The 17,187-nt window shown below is 42.2% G+C and overlaps 1 protein-coding gene across 1 annotated transcript; it reads left to right on the top strand.

Moving 5' to 3' along the window:
• Nucleotides 1-4,814: 4,814 nt before the first annotated feature.
• Nucleotides 4,815-8,477, top strand: LOC124000778. The gene is made up of 6 exons (XM_046307382.1): nucleotides 4,815-5,000; nucleotides 5,748-5,843; nucleotides 6,785-7,018; nucleotides 7,190-7,349; nucleotides 7,606-7,647; nucleotides 7,757-8,477. Exons 1-6 carry the CDS (start codon nucleotides 4,989-4,991, stop codon nucleotides 8,470-8,472), a joined length of 1,260 nt encoding a protein of 419 aa, XP_046163338.1. The 5' UTR covers nucleotides 4,815-4,988; the 3' UTR covers nucleotides 8,473-8,477.
• The last annotated feature ends 8,710 nt before the right edge of the window (nucleotides 8,478-17,187 follow it).

Here is a 17,187-nt window from a genome sequence, read left to right as displayed (position 1 = left end):
ACAGGTCGGTGCAGCCCATAGACTACTTGGCTATACCATACAAATACAATCAATAGTTTGTTATTTTGTTACTTTAACAGATAAGACACACGTACATTCCCCTGCCCTGATAACAGTCAACACATATATTGTATAATAAGAATATAATGCAATATAATAGAATAAAATATTAATAATATTTTCCCCAAACAACTTGAATTTTGTGGAACAAAGGTGCTTGTATGTGCTTTAGAAACCTTAGAAACTTGTATGTGCTTTAGAAATCTCTTTCTGAAAAGGGAGCTTGTTTGATCCACGTTTAATCATTTTTGTATCTCATGATAAGCTGTAGACCACACTCTCTACCTAGAGAGTTTTCATCTGAATTTTTTTGCAGCTGTCTACATACCACCACAGACCGATGCTGGCACTAAGACTGCACTGAATGAGCTGTATTCCGCCATCAGCAAACAGGAAAACGCTCACCCAGAGGCTGCGCTCCAAGAAGCTGGGGACTTTAATGCAGGAAAACTGAAATCTGTCATACCAAATTTCTTTCAGCATGTTAAAGATGCAACCAGAGGGAAAAGAAACTCTGGACCACCTTGACTTCACACACAGAGATGCATACAAAGCTCTCCTTCACCCCCCATTTGACAAATCTGACCATAATTCTATCCTCCTGATTTCTGCTTACATTAAAAAATTAAAGCAGGAAGCACCAGTGACTCGATCAATAAAAAAAAGTTGTCAGATGAAGCAAATGCTAAACTACAGGACTGTTTTGCAAGCACAGTCTGGAATATGTTCCGGGATTCCTCCGATGGCATTGAGGAGTACACCACATAAGTCATTGGCTTCATCAATAAGTGCATCGATAATGTCCTCCCCACAGTGACTGTACGTACATACCCCAACCAGAAGCCATGGATTACAGGCAACATCCGCACTGAGCTAAAGTCTAGAGCTGCCGCTTTCAAGGAGCGGGACTCTAACCCGGAAGCGTATAAGAAATCCCACTCTGCCCTCTGACGAACCATCAACAGGCAAAGAGTCAATATAGGACTAAGATCGAATCGTACTACACCGGCTCCGATGCTCGTCGGATGTGGCAAACCATTACAGACTACAAAGGGAAGCACAGCCGAGAGCTGACTAGTGACACAAGTCTACCAAATGAGCTAAACTACTTCTATGCTCACTTCGAGGCAAATAACACTGAAACATGCATGAGAGCACCAGCTGTTTCGGAAGACTGTGTGATCACACTCTCCGCAACCGATGTGAGTAAGATCTTTAAACAGTTCAACATTCACATGGCAGGGCCTGCCGGGTGGCGGAGTGAGTAGTAATAGCTACAGGCAACTGGCAAAATAAAGGAAACACTTGAGTAAATGAGGGTTCTGGCGGATCGGTTATGGTATGTGGGGTGCATTTTCATGCCATGGTTTAGGTCTACTCAACCCTGATAAATACACAGCCATCCGGAGTGAACACCTTCAACCTATGGTGAATCATTTCTATCCTGATGGGAGTGGTCTCTTCCAGGATGACAATACCCCCATCCACAGCACACAAGTGTTCACTGCATGGTTTGATGAGCATGACAATTATGTGAGCCATGTGCCATGGCTCACAAATAGGGCCACAAATAGGGTGCTTTTTAGCTTTGCCAAATAAACAAAAAATAACTAAAGTAACTGTTGGCATTCATTTCCCCTCTGTACTTGAACTGTGACCCCAAAACCACAATACATAATGAGCCGTGCATTACACCCCTACTAAATATAGGACTGCTGTATTGTCCATTTTTGTTTAAAATCTAGGTTGAATTTAAATCATGGCTGATGATGACTTTGCAAATGCTTTATACTGTAGACCTAAATGTCATCATTGATTATTTTAGTTATAAAGTATGGTTACATTTAATTTTCCTTGTTAAAAACCTATTCAGGATCGGTGTCCCTTCCACAGGACAGTTGAGCAATAGTAGGCTAATGTGATTAGCATGAGGTTGTAAGTAACAAGAACATTTCCCAGGACATAGACATATCTGATATTGGCAGAAAGCTTAAATTATTGTTAATTTAACTGCACTGTCCAATTTACTGTAGCTCTTACAGTGAAAGAATACCATGCTATTGTTTGAGGAGAGTGGAATTGCTTCGATAGAAACAGTAGATCTATTTCGTTTTTAAGTAGAGAACTCTCAACAATCATTCACGATAGCACATTGAAAATAGTTACTGGCAAATACCATAACTAAGCAGGGCTGGGTTTGGTTAAAATCCTGGATGGGAGACCAAAGTGTATCTTTAGATAGATCACAGTGCTCCCTATTGTTTCGTTTTTCTGATAGTGGATATAATGTTGAAGATCTGACGTTTTAAAGGTACAAATTCAACATATTTTATACATGGTTTGTCTATGTAAAAATTTGGCTAACATGATGACATAATCCTGTGGTTGAAATTTCACTTTAAAAACAAAAGTTGATTCAAATTGTTTGAGTTACAAACGATAAACAATCTATGAAAAGCTGAGCTCCCACAAACATGCAGATGTAATATGTTTTGCTCTATGATGCTCAAACGCTATTCAAGAGTCGTTAGAAGATCATAAGGAATCCTAGGACATAGTATCTGTAATACTGTAATAAGCTCACATAGCTGCTGTCACAATCTACAAACTACACAGTTGTCACTGACTAGTTGGATATTAATTTCCCATTGAGCAAACCATTTCTGTAATTACAGCATTCATATAAAGTCATTTTTATATATATTTTTCTTTGGCAGACTTAATTTTTTTATTGACAATTTGTCAATAAAACTCATGAATGCAAATGTTGATGCCAAATTGTTTTGTGTTCTACTTGTAGCCCTGGTTGTCTTAAAAATGTATATATAAGAGCTGGACATGCAGATAAATGAAAGTCAGATAAATGAAAATCCGAATTTTGCTGGGGTCTCGGGACTGATACGGTTAATGACATTCTCTGCTGCCAATTTGGTCTTTATCCCAAATCTGTGACCTCATCGTGTACATTAAAATAAGAATACATGTATGAGCGGAACTGAAAGTGAAAATAGATATCGCATAGCACTGAGTGTACAAAACATTAGGAACACCTGCTCTTTTCATGACAGACTGACCAGGTGAAAGCTATGGTCCCTTATTGATATCACTTGTTAAATCCACTTCAATCAGTGTAGATGAAGGGGAGGAGACAGGTTGAATAAGCATTTTTAGGCTTTGAACGGGGTATGGCAGTAGGTGCCAGGCGCATCGGTTTGAGTGTCAAAGAACTGCAACCCTGCTGGGTTTTTCACGGTCAACAGTTTCCCATGTGTATAAAGAACGCTTTCGACACCTTGTAGAGTTCATGCCCTGACGAATTGGGGATGTTCTGAGGGCAAAAGGGAGTGCAACTCAATATTAGGAAGGTGTTCCTAATGTTTTGTACACTGTGTATATGTAATTCATTTTCAGAGTAAATACAAACTTAACTATGTATCTATGTATTACCTAAAATAATCTCATCACACATCTCATAAAATCTCTGAAAATGTTGTGACAGTAAGAAGAAGCTGCATATATATATATATATATATATATATATATATATATATATATATATATATATATATATGATCATTAAAAAAGCCTCAAACTAAACAAAGAGAATGTCTATTACCATATTCGGTATGTTGAGTAACAATATACGATAGAAAGAGAATAATAGCCACATATCAGTAGATGTGTGGAAACTTGATAACCCTACAGAAGGTAGAGGATTTTACATAAACTTGAAACGGTTCCGTAACGACAGACGCTGGGAGACCGGAAGCAAGTACAGGGTGAGGATTTTATAATAAATAGAAACAAAAGCCAGAGAAGCGTCTGGACAAGAGAAACAAAACAACATCGATGCAGACACGGGAATGAAACTGAGGAAGTGACAGATATATGGCAGGCAATCAATGACGTGATGGAGTCCAGGTGAGTCGATGAAGCACTGGCACGCGCAACGTTGGTGGCAGGTGCGCGTTATGGTGAGCAGCCTGGCAACCTCGAGCGTCAGAGACAAAACTAATGAACAATGTGACCATACACACAGTGAGTCAGGATTTCAAGAGAAATGAAACTCTTTTTTTCTTCTTCTTACACGATATGTTCCCTTTCTCTTCAGTCAGTGAAGTACCCACCTCAGTTCTGTATTTTACGCTCTAGACTAGTTACCGCACACAATTTGGTTAGCTGTAGATTAGACACAATGGCGAGTAAAATGACAGCCTCTGTCTCATTGGAACAGGACCTCTTCAAATGTCCCATCTGTCTAGACCTGCTGAAAGATCCGGTGACTATGCCGTGTGGACACAGTCACTGTATGGGCTGTATCCAGGGCTTATGGGAGCAGGAGGACCAGATGGGAGGTCCGATCTGCCCCCAGTGCAAAGAAAGTCTTACACAACCTTGGCCCACTCTGAACCAAAATACTATTCTGGCTGAAATGGTGGCGAAACTGAAGAAGACAGAACTCCAAGCTGCTCCTCTTACGGAAGATAATATATAATAATAATATATGCCATTTAGCAGACGCTTTTATCCAAAGCGACTTACAGTCATGTGTGCATACATTCTACGTATGGGTGGTCCCGGGAATCGAACCCACTACCCTGGCGTTACAAGCGCCATGCTCTACCAACTGAGCTACAGAAGGACGTTGCATGTGACTTCTGCACTAGAGGAGCGAACCAAGCTGTCAAGTCCTGCCTGGTGTGCCTGGCTTCTTACTGTGAGACTCACCTAAAGCCCCACTATGAAAACCCTTCCTTTGGAAGGCACAAGCTGCTGGATGCCACCCGACGATTACAGGAACGGGTTTGCTCAACTCATCACAAACTGCTGGAGGTTTACTGCAGAACCGACAAACTGTGTGTGTGTGTGCGAGTTGTGCACTGTATGATCACAAAGGCCATGTCACCGTCGCTGCATCAGCTGGAAGAATGGAGAAGCAGGTAGGTGCTAAAACCATAGACATGAAAGCCAGTAGATCGGGGTAGACCTGACATCATCCACGATTTTCCTATGGAAAACTCCCAATGGCGGATGAAGCCAGGAGTATTAGAATTTGAAGTGCGCTATATTGCTGAATGGGTCTGAATGGCAACATTAACATGGTTTACGGTGAAAGTGGCCATAACTAGTAAAGGACCATAGTCGACGTAGTCGTTTTCATCCTGCCTGAGAGAGTCAACCTAACGCTGCGTGGTCCTGTGTGATGACAAATGTAGGAGTCTGAATGGATCACTACTTAATAATATATCTGAATTTGTAGCGAACTTTAAAAGAATGAATCGTGGAGATCGAACTTGATCTAATGTTAGAGGCCCAAACGGCCATAAAATGGTGTTTTGTTTGGCCGTTCTGGCGATTGTAATTTACATAGGTTTTATAGAGCAGACCAGGGCGTTGGACACCACTAGGTTGATACGCAGGCCTGGCTAAAACTCATTGGGCGAACATAATTTAACTTTATGTGAAATGTAATCTGAAGCGCTCTGGCACAGTGATTTAGTTCTGCCAATTAGCCTAATCTTGTAAATCACATCCGGATCTATGCTGGTTATCACCTATAGTCTCACCTGTGTCACTATCTGTTCAGCTCTACTTATCATGTTTCCTTTGGTGCTATTAGTGCATTTGTTTTGTTAAGAAAGTGGACAGCTCATGTTGAGTTGTCTGGGGCTTCTCTCTGCTCACAGAAAGAGACCGAGGCCACAGGAGGATCATGTAGACAGAAAGTCAAGGAAAAGGAAGAGGAGGTGGAGCACCTGAGGGGAGCTTTGATGTCGTTTAAGGTGAGCTAGGATGTTTTGCAAGAGATGGGCTACTGTATATGATCAAGGTAAGAGCGAGGGAGTGGTGGTGGTGTTTGACGTGAACTTAATCTGCCACAACTTTATCTGTACACATGTTGTACTGCATTGAATCTGTTATCTCCATCTTATTAGCATTCTAAAGTACTAGTGCATCTTTTAATTAGATTAGATTGATTTGATTAGATGACCTTTATTATCCCACCAAGGATATATTAATTTGGTAATTTGCTTAAAAAGACAAAATATGTAACAGAAAATAGTACACAATACATTTTATATGAAAGTACAATAGGCTGCAGATTTACAGTGCAAGTGCAATACATATTTACTGTACACACCTATCAACTAGTGAACAGTCCAATTAGACTATCCATTGTACAGCCTAATGGCTGTTGGAATTAAAGAGTCCTTATATCTGTTTTTCCTGAGCTTCTTTTTTAAAGAAAAAGCCAGGCTATGACTGAATCTCGGGTGAAGGGGATGTGTACTGTCCTGTAAAATGTTACGTTTTTGGAGGATGAGTTTTGTGTACAGGCTGTAAGCAGCTGATTCTTGGGCCATACTACCAATGATCCTTCCCCACCGTCTTGATCAGGCACTGAAGCTTGGCCTTGCGCTCGCATGTTGCCAAATGCATGTCAGACCAAAGGGCAACACATTCTACAGGACATATTTGTAAAACATTTGTGGGATATGATGATTAACATTCAAATGGTTTTGCTTTTTTATTTTTTTATTTTTTTTACTGCCGGTTCGAGTGACTGTTTCTTTGCAAGGGCACAGACATTGAATTGCTGTTTGTTTATATTGGTATTTATGTGGTCACTCTTATCGACTGACTCCCTGTTGATCTTTGTCGGGGGTAATTAAGTACCAGAACATTGAGGCAGGGTCTAAATCACTATATTCCTTTCGATCAGCGCTCTGCAAGGGAAGCTGTTCTGGACAGCACCAGGACGCTCTCAGAGCTGAAAGTATATCTGGAGCGGAGGGGCAACCAAGTGAAGGAGCTGATCAGGGCTCAGGAAAAGGTGGAGGTGAACTGGGCGGAGGCCCAACTGCAGCGTCTGGAGCGGGAGATTATTGCGCTGAAGAAGAGAGACTCTGAGCTGAAGAAACTCACACTGACCCAAGATGACGCATACTTCCTTCAGGTATAAGCACTTCTTTGTTTAATACTCCTTACACAGAGTAGTAGAAGTAGAAACTGGATTATCTTGAGGATAATCGGTTTTGCAGAATGATATCTTTAAATGAACAGACATAATTTGCTGCCTTGGAGTTCAGCTATATGTGAAGCCATTTTCTTTCTTCAATCTTTCCAGCATTACCAAGACCCCAGGAGCTCTCCTGTATCTGAAGACCTGCCGAGTGTCAACATTGACCCGCTGTGTGATTTTGGGACAGTAAAGAGAGCTTATACTCATTTCAAGGAGCAGTTGGAATGCTTCTGTGATGGAGAAATGAAGAGGATATTGAACACAGGTAGAATAATTTCAGTGGTTCCCCACTGGGCACAGACGTCAATTCAATGTCTATTCCACGTTGGTTCAATGCAATTTCATTAAAATGACATCGAAACAACATTGATTCAACCAGTGTGTTCCCAGTGGGTTAAGACGGCATGTGAGATGTGAATGAGGTACTGTATATCTTTTGAAAACCCTTAAATTTTGGAGTCTGTGTTTTAAAATCTTGTAAGAAATAATAATAACGTGTGTATCTGTGTCCATTTCCACAGTAAAAGCCATCCATATGCTTCAGTCACCAAAGCCCAACCAATGTAAGTGTGTTTATCATCTCAGCATGCAGATTTTTTCCAGAAACACCCCCACCTAAAACACAAAATACTGTAGCCTATGTGAGCTAAAATGTTTGTGCAATTATTTCAGTTTCAGCTCCAAAGACAATTGGTCAAGCCAATGGGAGCCCCCCAGCCTTCAAGCCCGCCCTGGTAATGGGGGAACCTGCAGTAACCTGCGACTCTCCCCTTTCCCTCTGTACAAAGTCCTCTATCTTGAAGTGCTCTTCTATGAGCAAACCTCCAACTGGCTCAGCGATACTATTCACCGAAAAAGGGCCATCAAATGACACTAAGCCTGCTGCTAGAGTAGAGACCATCCTCACCAAACCTTTGTCCACCACTGACAACCTTCTCTTGACCAAATCAGCATCTAATATGAACATCAATCCCCTGCTTATTAAATCCTCATCCAACACTGAAGAGTTCACCAAACCTGCATCTGGAGCTGGTATAGCAGTCCTTAACAGCACACCTGCTCCTACAACAAGTAGCAGCATTTTCAATTGTCCTGTTGGTGTTTTTGGTAAGCCTGCAGTTGACGTAGATGATTTTTGTAAGGCAGCATTAAACACCGACAGCGGTCCTTTTACCAAACTTGTATCTGACAACAATAGTAGGGAAAAGCCTAGCACAGGTTTCTCCTTTGACGAGCCAAAATGTAACGCAGGCTCATCCCTCTTTGACAAGCCGAAATGTAACGCAGGCTCATCCCTCCATGGCAAGCTTGAATCTAACACAGGTTCACCCCTCTTTGGCAAGCCTGAAGCTAACACAGAATTCTCATTTGGCAAAGCCTGCATCTAACACAGGTTCACCCCTCTTTGGCAAGCCTGAATCTAGCACAGGTTCACCCCTCTTTGGCAAGCCTGAAGCTAACACAGGTTTATTCCTCTTTGGCAAGCCTGAATCTAACACAGGTTCACCCCTCTTTAGCAAGCCTGAATCTAGCACAGGTTCACCCCTCTTTGGCAAGCCTGAATCTAGCACAGGTTCACCCCTCTTTGGCAAGCCTGCATCTAGCACAGGTTCACCCCTCTTTGGCAAGCCTGAATCTAGCACAGGGTTCACCCCTCTTTGGCAAGCCTGAATCTAGCACAGGTTCACCCCTCTTTGGCAAGCCTGAATCTAACACAGGTTCACCCCTCTTTGGCAAGCCTGAATCTAACACAGGTTCACCCCTCTTTGGCAAGCCTGAATCTAACACAGGTTCACCCCTCTTTGGCAAGCCTGAATCTAACACAGGTTCACCCCTCTTTGGCAAGCCTGCATCTAGCACAGGTTCACCCCTCTTTGGCAAGCCTGCATCTAACACAGGTTCACCCCTCTTTGGCAAGCCTGCATCTAACACAGGTTCACCCCTCTTTGGCAAGCCTGCATCTAACACAGGTTCACCCCTCTTTGGCAAGCCTGCATCTAGCACAGGTTCACCCCTCTTTGGCAAGCCTGCATCTAGCACAGGTTCACCCCTCTTTGGCAAGCCTGCAGCTAGCACAGGTTCACCCCTCTTTGGCAAGCCTGCATCTAGCACAGGTTCACCCCTCTTTGGCAAGCCTGCATCTAGCACAGGTTCACCCCTCTTTAGCAAGCCTGCATCTAGCACAGGTTCACCCCTCTTTGGCAAGCCGGAATCTAGCACAGGTTCACCCCTCTTTGGCAAGCCGGAATCTAGCACAGGTGCACCCCTCTTTGGCAAGCCGGAATCTAGCACAGGTTCACCCCTCTTTGGCAAGCCGGAATCTAGCACAGGTTCACCCCTCTTTGGCAAGCCGGAATCTAGCACAGGTTCACCCCTCTTTGGCAAGCCTGAATTTAAAACAGGATCCTCCTATGGCAAGCCTGCAGACCAGCCTGGGGTCGTGGAGATTTCTATTTTAGAAAACTAAACCAAGCATTCTCCTATCAATGAAGAAATGCTGTTATCAGGGTTACACATCATGGGATTACACTAGAAATTGTAAATAAATAATAATACAATGAGTTTGCCCATGTTAATATACACGTGTGTACTTTGATTTGTTATGCAGTACCAATACTGTGCTGGATTTGATGTTCTCTGTACTGAATTAAATGGATTTCTTCCACTGATTTAAAAACTGTAATATGCCCATGATAATTTAACAATTTTCTGCCAGAAGATGGCATTCAAACAACAGTCTCACTCTTATGCAGTCCCTAAATTCTCATGGTCTGTTTTAAAGAATATGTATTCTGACTTCCATGAGACAATCTGGCTAAATAAAATAAATACAAATGTGACAGCTTGATATTATGTTGGTGCAATTGTAGTTTCTTACATATTGTTTCTGTATTTACAATTAAGTACAATATTTACATAGCACTTAACACATGGATCTCACAGCCATTTGTATGTATTTGTTTGGTGTGTGTGTGTGAGTGCATGTGTGTTGCTGTTTTCATACTGACGGCATACCAATCAAATCAGACTTTTTGTCACATGCACCGAATAAAATGTGTATAAACCTTACCGTGAAATGCTTACTTACAAGCCATTAACCAACAATGCAGTTCAAGAAAGAGTTAAGAAAATATTTACCAAGTAAACTAAAGTTTTAAAAAATCTAAAAAGTAACACAATAACAAGGCTATCAGTACTTAGTCAATGTGCGGGGGCACAGGTTAGTCAAGGTCATTTGTACATGTCGGTAGGGGTAAAGTGACTATGCATAGATAATAAATAGCAGCAGTATAATAACAGATGGAGTGGGGGGGTGTCAATGTAAACAGTCTGGGTGGCCATTTGATGAATTGTTCAGCAGTCTTATGGCTTGGGGGTAGAAGCTGTTAATGAGTCTTTTGGTCATAGACTTGGCACTGCTACCGCACGACAAGCGGTGGCAGAGAGAACAGTCTATGACTTGGGGGACTGGAGTCTGACAATTTTTTGGGGCTTTCCTCTGACACCGCCTAGTGTATATAGGTCCTGGATGGCAGGAAGCTTGGCCACAGTGATGTACTGGGCTGTACGCACTACACTCTAGCGCCTTACGGTCAGATGCCGAGCAGTTGCCATACCAGGTGGTGATGGAACCGATCAGGATGCTCTCGATGGCGCAGCTGTATAACTTTTTGGGGAATCATGACAAATATTTTCAGTCTCCTGAGGTGGAAAAGGTGTTAAAGAAATTCTGCAGCATTGAAGGTCCCCAAAAACCCAGTGGCCTCCATCATTCTTAAATGGAAGAAGTTTGGAACCACCAAGACTCTTCCTAGAGCTGGCCGCCCGGCCAAACTGAGCAATCTGGGGAGAAGGGCCTTGGTCAGGGAGGTGACCAAGGACCCGATGGTCACTCTGAGAGAGCTCCAGAGTTCATGTGTGGAAACTTTCAGAAGGACAACAATCTCTGCAGCACTCCACCTATCGGGCCTTATGGTAGAGTGGCCAGACGGAAGCCATTCTCAGACCATGAGAAACAAGATTCGCTGGTCTGATGAAACCAAGATTGAACTCTTTGGCCTGAATGCCAAGTGTCACGTCTGGAGGAAACCTGGCACCATCCCTATGGTGAAGCATGGTGGTGGCAGTATCATGCTGTAGGGATGTTTTTCAGTGGCAGGGACTGGGAGAATAGTCAGGATTGAAGGAAAGATGAATAGAGCAAAGTGCAGAGATCCTTGATGGAAACCTGCTCCAGAGCACTGAGGACCTCAAACTGGGGCGAAGGTTCACCTTCCAACAGGACAACAACCCTAAGCAAACAGCCAAGACAACGCAGAGGTGGCTTCGGGACAAGTCTCTGAATGTCCTTGAGTGGCCCAGCGACAGCCTGGATTTGAACCCGACGCTCCCCATCCAACCTGACAGAGCTTGAGAGGATCTGCAGATAAGAATGGGAGAAACTCCCCAAATACAGGGGTGCCAAGCTTGTAGCGTCATACCCAAGAAGACTCTAGCTGTACTCGCTGCCAAAGGTGCTTAAACAAAGTACTGAGTAAAGGGTCTAAATACCTAATGTGATATTTCTGTTTTTTATTTCTAATACATCTGCAAAAATGTATAAAACAGTTTTTGCCTTGTCATTATAGGGTATTGTGTGTAGATTGATGAGGGGGGGAAACAATTGAATAATTTTCAGAATAATGCTGTAACATAACAAAATGTGGAAAAAGTAAAGGAGTCTGAATACTTTCTGAATGCACTGTACGTGTGTACTTGTTCCTACCCAACAAGGTGTGATCTGACCTGGAAACCTGTAAAGGGTGTTGATTTCAGGAACTGCCAGTGCAGAGAGGAGATTCTACAGGTTACACGCTGTCTGCTTCTGAATGCTGTGTGTTATACAAGTCACTCTCAATGCTTCCCTACATGTCTACTGTGTTTACTACTCATAACCTCAGCAGAGACAAAGTAAAACATTTTCTGAAAACATTCTCAGGAAATATCACAAAAACCTTTATTAGGAGTCTTTCTCATTCACTCTGTTACAGGTAAAAACACTCAGTTCAGGTTAGTATTTGTTGTGTGTAAATTGCTCTATGAATGATGCCTGTTCTAATGTGCACTCTGACAGGGCCGACCTGTCAGAGTGCACATAGATGGGAATTAAATGAGAGCGGGGCCCATATCTACAGTGTCTGGTGAAAGTCTACATACCCTTTGCACAGCTGTCAAATTTTATTAACAAATTGTCAATATAAGAATGGCTGCAAAATAATAAACCTGATAAAAAAATGAATTTATATGAATGGTGTAGGTATTCCTAATGTTTTGTACACTCAGTGTATGTTGAACTAAGAGTTGTGCTAACTAAGAGTTGAGTTTGTAGAATCTTATTCAAAATTATTTACAGATGTAAAGGTGCTTCCACCAAGTATTGACTCAGGGGTGTGAAGACATACGGTCACATCCTGACCTTAGTTCCTTTTTTATGTCTCTATTTTGGTTTGGTCAGGGTGTGAGTTGGGGTGGGCATTCTATGTTTTTCATTCTATGTTTTGTTCTGTGTGTCATATTTCTATGTGTTTGGCCTGGCATGGTTCCCAATCAGAGGCAGCTGTTTATCGTTGTCTCTGATTGAGAACCATACTTAGGTAGCCTGTTCCCACCTGTGTTTGTGGGTAGTTTGCGGTCTGTTTTTCACCTTACAGGACTGTTTCGTGTCGTTCACGCTCTTTGTTGGTTTTTTGTCATTCAGTTTATTTAATTAAATTTACTATGAACACTTACCACGCTGCATGTTGTTCCGATGATTCATATTCCTCATAATCAGACGAAGAGGAGAGCCGTTACACATACGCAATCAAGACATCTTTAATTTGAACTTTTTCTTTCACTTTGAAAATGTGGAGGAGGTTTTGGAGATCAGTAGTGGGAAATTCAAAGCGAATCCCTTTTAAGATTTTAAGGCAGCAAAATGTGAATTGTACAAGGGGTGTGTGTCAGGCGTGTACGTACTTCAGGTGAAGTCAGATGCAGGAGAGCAGATAATTGTGAACAGGCGCACACTTTATTACGGCAGGAGAGATATACAGACGGACGCAGCTGCGTCAAAAACCTCCTCCAGCCATCAAGGCAAAGTGTATAGCGCGCATAATAGTCACACAACATAAATGTATAACAATACAAATAAGCTTCATGAAAACACACGGAAAATAATAAACGCTTAGCCTAGTGCGTACAACACGTAACACACATAATTACACACAAAGACATGAGGGGGAACAGAGGGATAAATACATGTAGTGTGATTGGAACAAGACAAAACAAATGGATAATAGAAAAATGGAGCGGCGATGGCTAGAAAGCCGGTGACGTCGACCGCCGCCCGAACAAGGAAGTCGTGACAGTGTGTAGACTTTCACATTGCACCGTTTCAATCTCTTTAGAAAAGGAGTGCTGATCTAGGATAAATTTGGGCTTTAGATCATATTGAATCTGATAATTATAGTCAGGGTGGACCTCGTCCTAGATCCGCACTTCTACTCTGCATTTTTAATAAATATTGACCCAGACTTCTTTTTTTAAAATGTAAGACTTAGTTATGTATGTGTAGTCATACATGCTTACCATTGTTTCATTATATGTGTGTTGTGCTGCATTAGTTATTTCTCAGGGCTTTTAATAAGAAGGCATAGATTGGTTTGGCTGATGAGGACCAAATGGACCTAGGTGGAGGATGGAACCCCACTGACCACAGAGTAAGATATTTGTTTCTGTCCACCTAGCCTATCAAAGGACAAGGAGGAGCTACTACCATATTGCCTATCCAATCCTTTAGGATCTAGGGATCAATTTTGGATTGGCCTATATAACATCAGACATTGTTGTGTTTGTAGCCACTGGAGGGAAAGGGCTCCTGATAATTGCGAAGAGGCGCTGGTGTAAAGTACTTATGTAAAAATACTTTAAAGTACTAATTTTTGGGGGGTATCTGTAATTTACTTTACTATTTATATTTTTGACAACTTTTACTGTTACTCATTCCTATAGAAAATAATGTACTGTTTACTTCATACATTTTCCCTGACATCCAAAAGTATTCATTATATTTTGAATGTTTAGCAGTACAGGAAAATGGTCCAATTCACGCACTTAAAGTATTAAGAGAACATCCCTGGTCAGCCTCTGATCTGGCGGACTCACTAAGCACAAATGCTTCATTTGTAAATGATGTCTCTGTGTTGGAGAGTGCCCCTTGCTATCTGTAAACAAAAAAATTAATGGTGCTGTCTGGTTTGCTTAAATTAGAAATGATTTATGCGTTTACTTTTGACACAAGTATATTTGAGCAATTACTTCACTGTTGATACTTAAGTAGATTTAAAACCAAATACCTTTAGACTTTCACTGAAGTAGTACTTTACTGTGAATTTTTTTGGAGTCATTTTCTATTAGGTATCTTATACTCAAGTATAACAATTAGGACACACAATTAATCTTCTCCTTTCCCCCTTCTGATGACCAGGTGGCGAATCGCATCTCTGCATGTCTGGCAGACATATCAGTGTGGATGACGGATCACCACCTCAAGCTGAACTTCGGCAAGACGGAGCTGCTCTTCCTCCCGGGGAAGGACTGCCCGTTCCATGATCTCGCCATCACGGTTGACAACTCAATTGTGTCCTCCTCCCAGAGCGCTAAGAACCTTGGCGTGATCCTGGACAACAAACTGTCGTTCTCAACTAACATCAAGGCGGTGGCCCGTTCCTGTAGGTTCATGCTCTACAACATCCGCAGAGTACGACCCTGCCTCACACAGGAAGCGGCGCAGGTCCTAATCCAGGCACTTGTCATCTCCCGTCTGGATTACTGCAACTCGCTGTTGGCTGGGCTCCCTGCCTGTGCCATTAAACCCCTACAACTCATCCAGAACGCCGCAGCCCGTCTAGTGTTCAACCTTCCCAAGTTCTCTCACGTCACCCCGCTCCTCCGCTCTCTCCACTGGCTTCCAGTTGAAGCTCGCATCCGCTACAAGACCATGGTGCTTGCCTACGGAGCTGTGAGGGGAACGGCACCTCAGTACCTCCAGGCTCTGATCAGGCCCTACACCCAAATAAGGGCACTGCGTTCATCCACCTCTGGCCTGCTCGCCTCCCTACCACTGAGGAAGTACAGTTCCCGCTCAGCTCAGTCAAAACTGTTCGCTGCTCTGGCTCCCCAATGGTGGAACAAACTCCCTCACGACGCCAGGACAGCGGAGTCAATCACCACCTTCCGGAGACACTTGAAACCCCACCTCTTTAAGGAATACCTAGGATAGGATAAAGTAATCCTTCTCACCCCCCCCCCCCCTTAAAATATTTAGATGCACTATTGTAAAGTGGTTGTTCCACTGGATGTCATAAGGTGAATGCACCCATTTGTAAGTCGCTCTGGATAAGAGCGTCTGCTAAATGACTTAAATGTAAATGTAAATGTAGGTACTTTTTCCACCACTGCGAAGAGGTAGCGGAGGACTCTGTGGAGATCTTGGTCAATCCTTTAGACCCCCTGGAGAGCTGGAATGACCTGTCCTATGTCAACCATGACTGGACCTGGATCTGCGAGACTAAGGCTTGTCACAAGCCGTAACACAATAATCATAGTAATATTTTTCTAGTTTCGCAGAAAGCATGGTGAAACTACTGTTTCTATGTTTTCTGTCTGTGTGTTTGCTATGTGTATGAGCCACAGGCCTGTAAGCCAAAGACACATTTCCATTATTAAATAGAATGGACAATAACGATTTGAACTTGAACTAGAATTGCTGTATTGTTGGAGTATGTATTTGTGCTTTTACCAGTCCAGAACGGTGTCTAAAATGTAGTTCACCAAAATTCCATCCACAGCTTTTATTAGAGTCAAGTCATACTGTATAAAAAATGACTGAGGCTATGAATACAAAGTTTTCACCCCTGCCCGAGGGTCCCCATTAGCTTTTGCCAAAGCAGCGGCATTTTTCATGGGTTTCACATTTCTCTCTCTTCTGAACCCTCAACCAATTTGATCAATATGATGATGTAGCCTATCTCTCTGCCTCATATTTCTGAACAGCTGCAATTTGAACGAACGTTCCAAGAATATATATGAAGGCTACAACCTTCTCTGTCTGTTGTAATGGATATTGCCATAGCACATGCAAGACGCAGTCTACACATTGCATTGATGTCATCTTTATAGTTAGGCTGCCATATAGCCAGCAGCCTGGCTCCTGTTTAGCCAATGTTGCAATGACTATGGAAAAATAACATTAAATCACTATTGACTGCCTGTCTGTGTCTTGCTTGTTTGATATGTTGTGTAGGCTACATAGGGTGAATTCAGAAAAAGTGGGACACTTAGCATTTCCGTCTTCTGTAACCTCTTTCGACATTGTCATGAAATAAGACTTTGTCATTTCTTCAAACAATCATCTTTATTTAATATTGATTAATTATTGCAACAATGAAACTGTGGACCCCACACTCTTGAGTGTGTTGCCGAGAGCTTAACTGATCATTTAAAAAAATAGAATACTCATATCTATTCTATTAATAAACCGTATTAAACATAATCTTGTAATTTTTCTCTCATAACATCTATATTTATGAAATCCACAAGATGTTTCCTAATGACACAAAAAGGCCAAATGTTGATATAATATTCACAGGAGGCATGACACTCATTTGTGTACACTGAGCCAAAACCATATTTTCAGTTCGTGGGACACCATTATTCTTCTTTTTATAAGAAACATGAATGTGTTGTGATTCTGGATGGCCAAATTGTTAGCAAGAATGCCAACAAACTGCCATGTGGGGAATCGTAAGTGGCTAATTTCAGCTGGTTTCATCTTGTTATTAATACCATGTCTTGTTTTGAAGTGTTTTGACTGATTTCATGTCAATGCTAATATGGCTCAAATTCACTACCTAGCTAACCAGCAACTGTAACCAAAGTATTTGAGAGACAGCAAGTGGTCATTGTGCAAATGTATTTATGTTTTTAAGAAACATTGGAGAGTCGAAATACAGCTTGCGTGTTGTCAACAAACTACGCCAACCTCACCTGTTTTGCCCCATGGTTGTACACGCGTCCAACCT

The sequence above is a fragment of the Oncorhynchus gorbuscha genome, linkage group LG16, assembly GCF_021184085.1.
Source record: "Oncorhynchus gorbuscha isolate QuinsamMale2020 ecotype Even-year linkage group LG16, OgorEven_v1.0, whole genome shotgun sequence".
NCBI lineage: Eukaryota > Metazoa > Chordata > Actinopteri > Salmoniformes > Salmonidae > Oncorhynchus > Oncorhynchus gorbuscha.
Note: the sequence above shows the minus strand (reverse complement) of the source record. Positions and strands in the feature narration are given on the sequence as shown.

Excerpts from the sequence above, each read along its gene's own strand:
- LOC124000778 (XM_046307382.1), top strand. Across the intron at positions 7,350-7,605 it reads GAAGAGGATATTGAACACAG|TAAAAGCCATCCATATGCTT; the intron begins GTAGAATAATTT and ends CCATTTCCACAG. Across the intron at positions 7,648-7,756 it reads GTCACCAAAGCCCAACCAAT|TTTCAGCTCCAAAGACAATT; the intron begins GTAAGTGTGTTT and ends CAATTATTTCAG.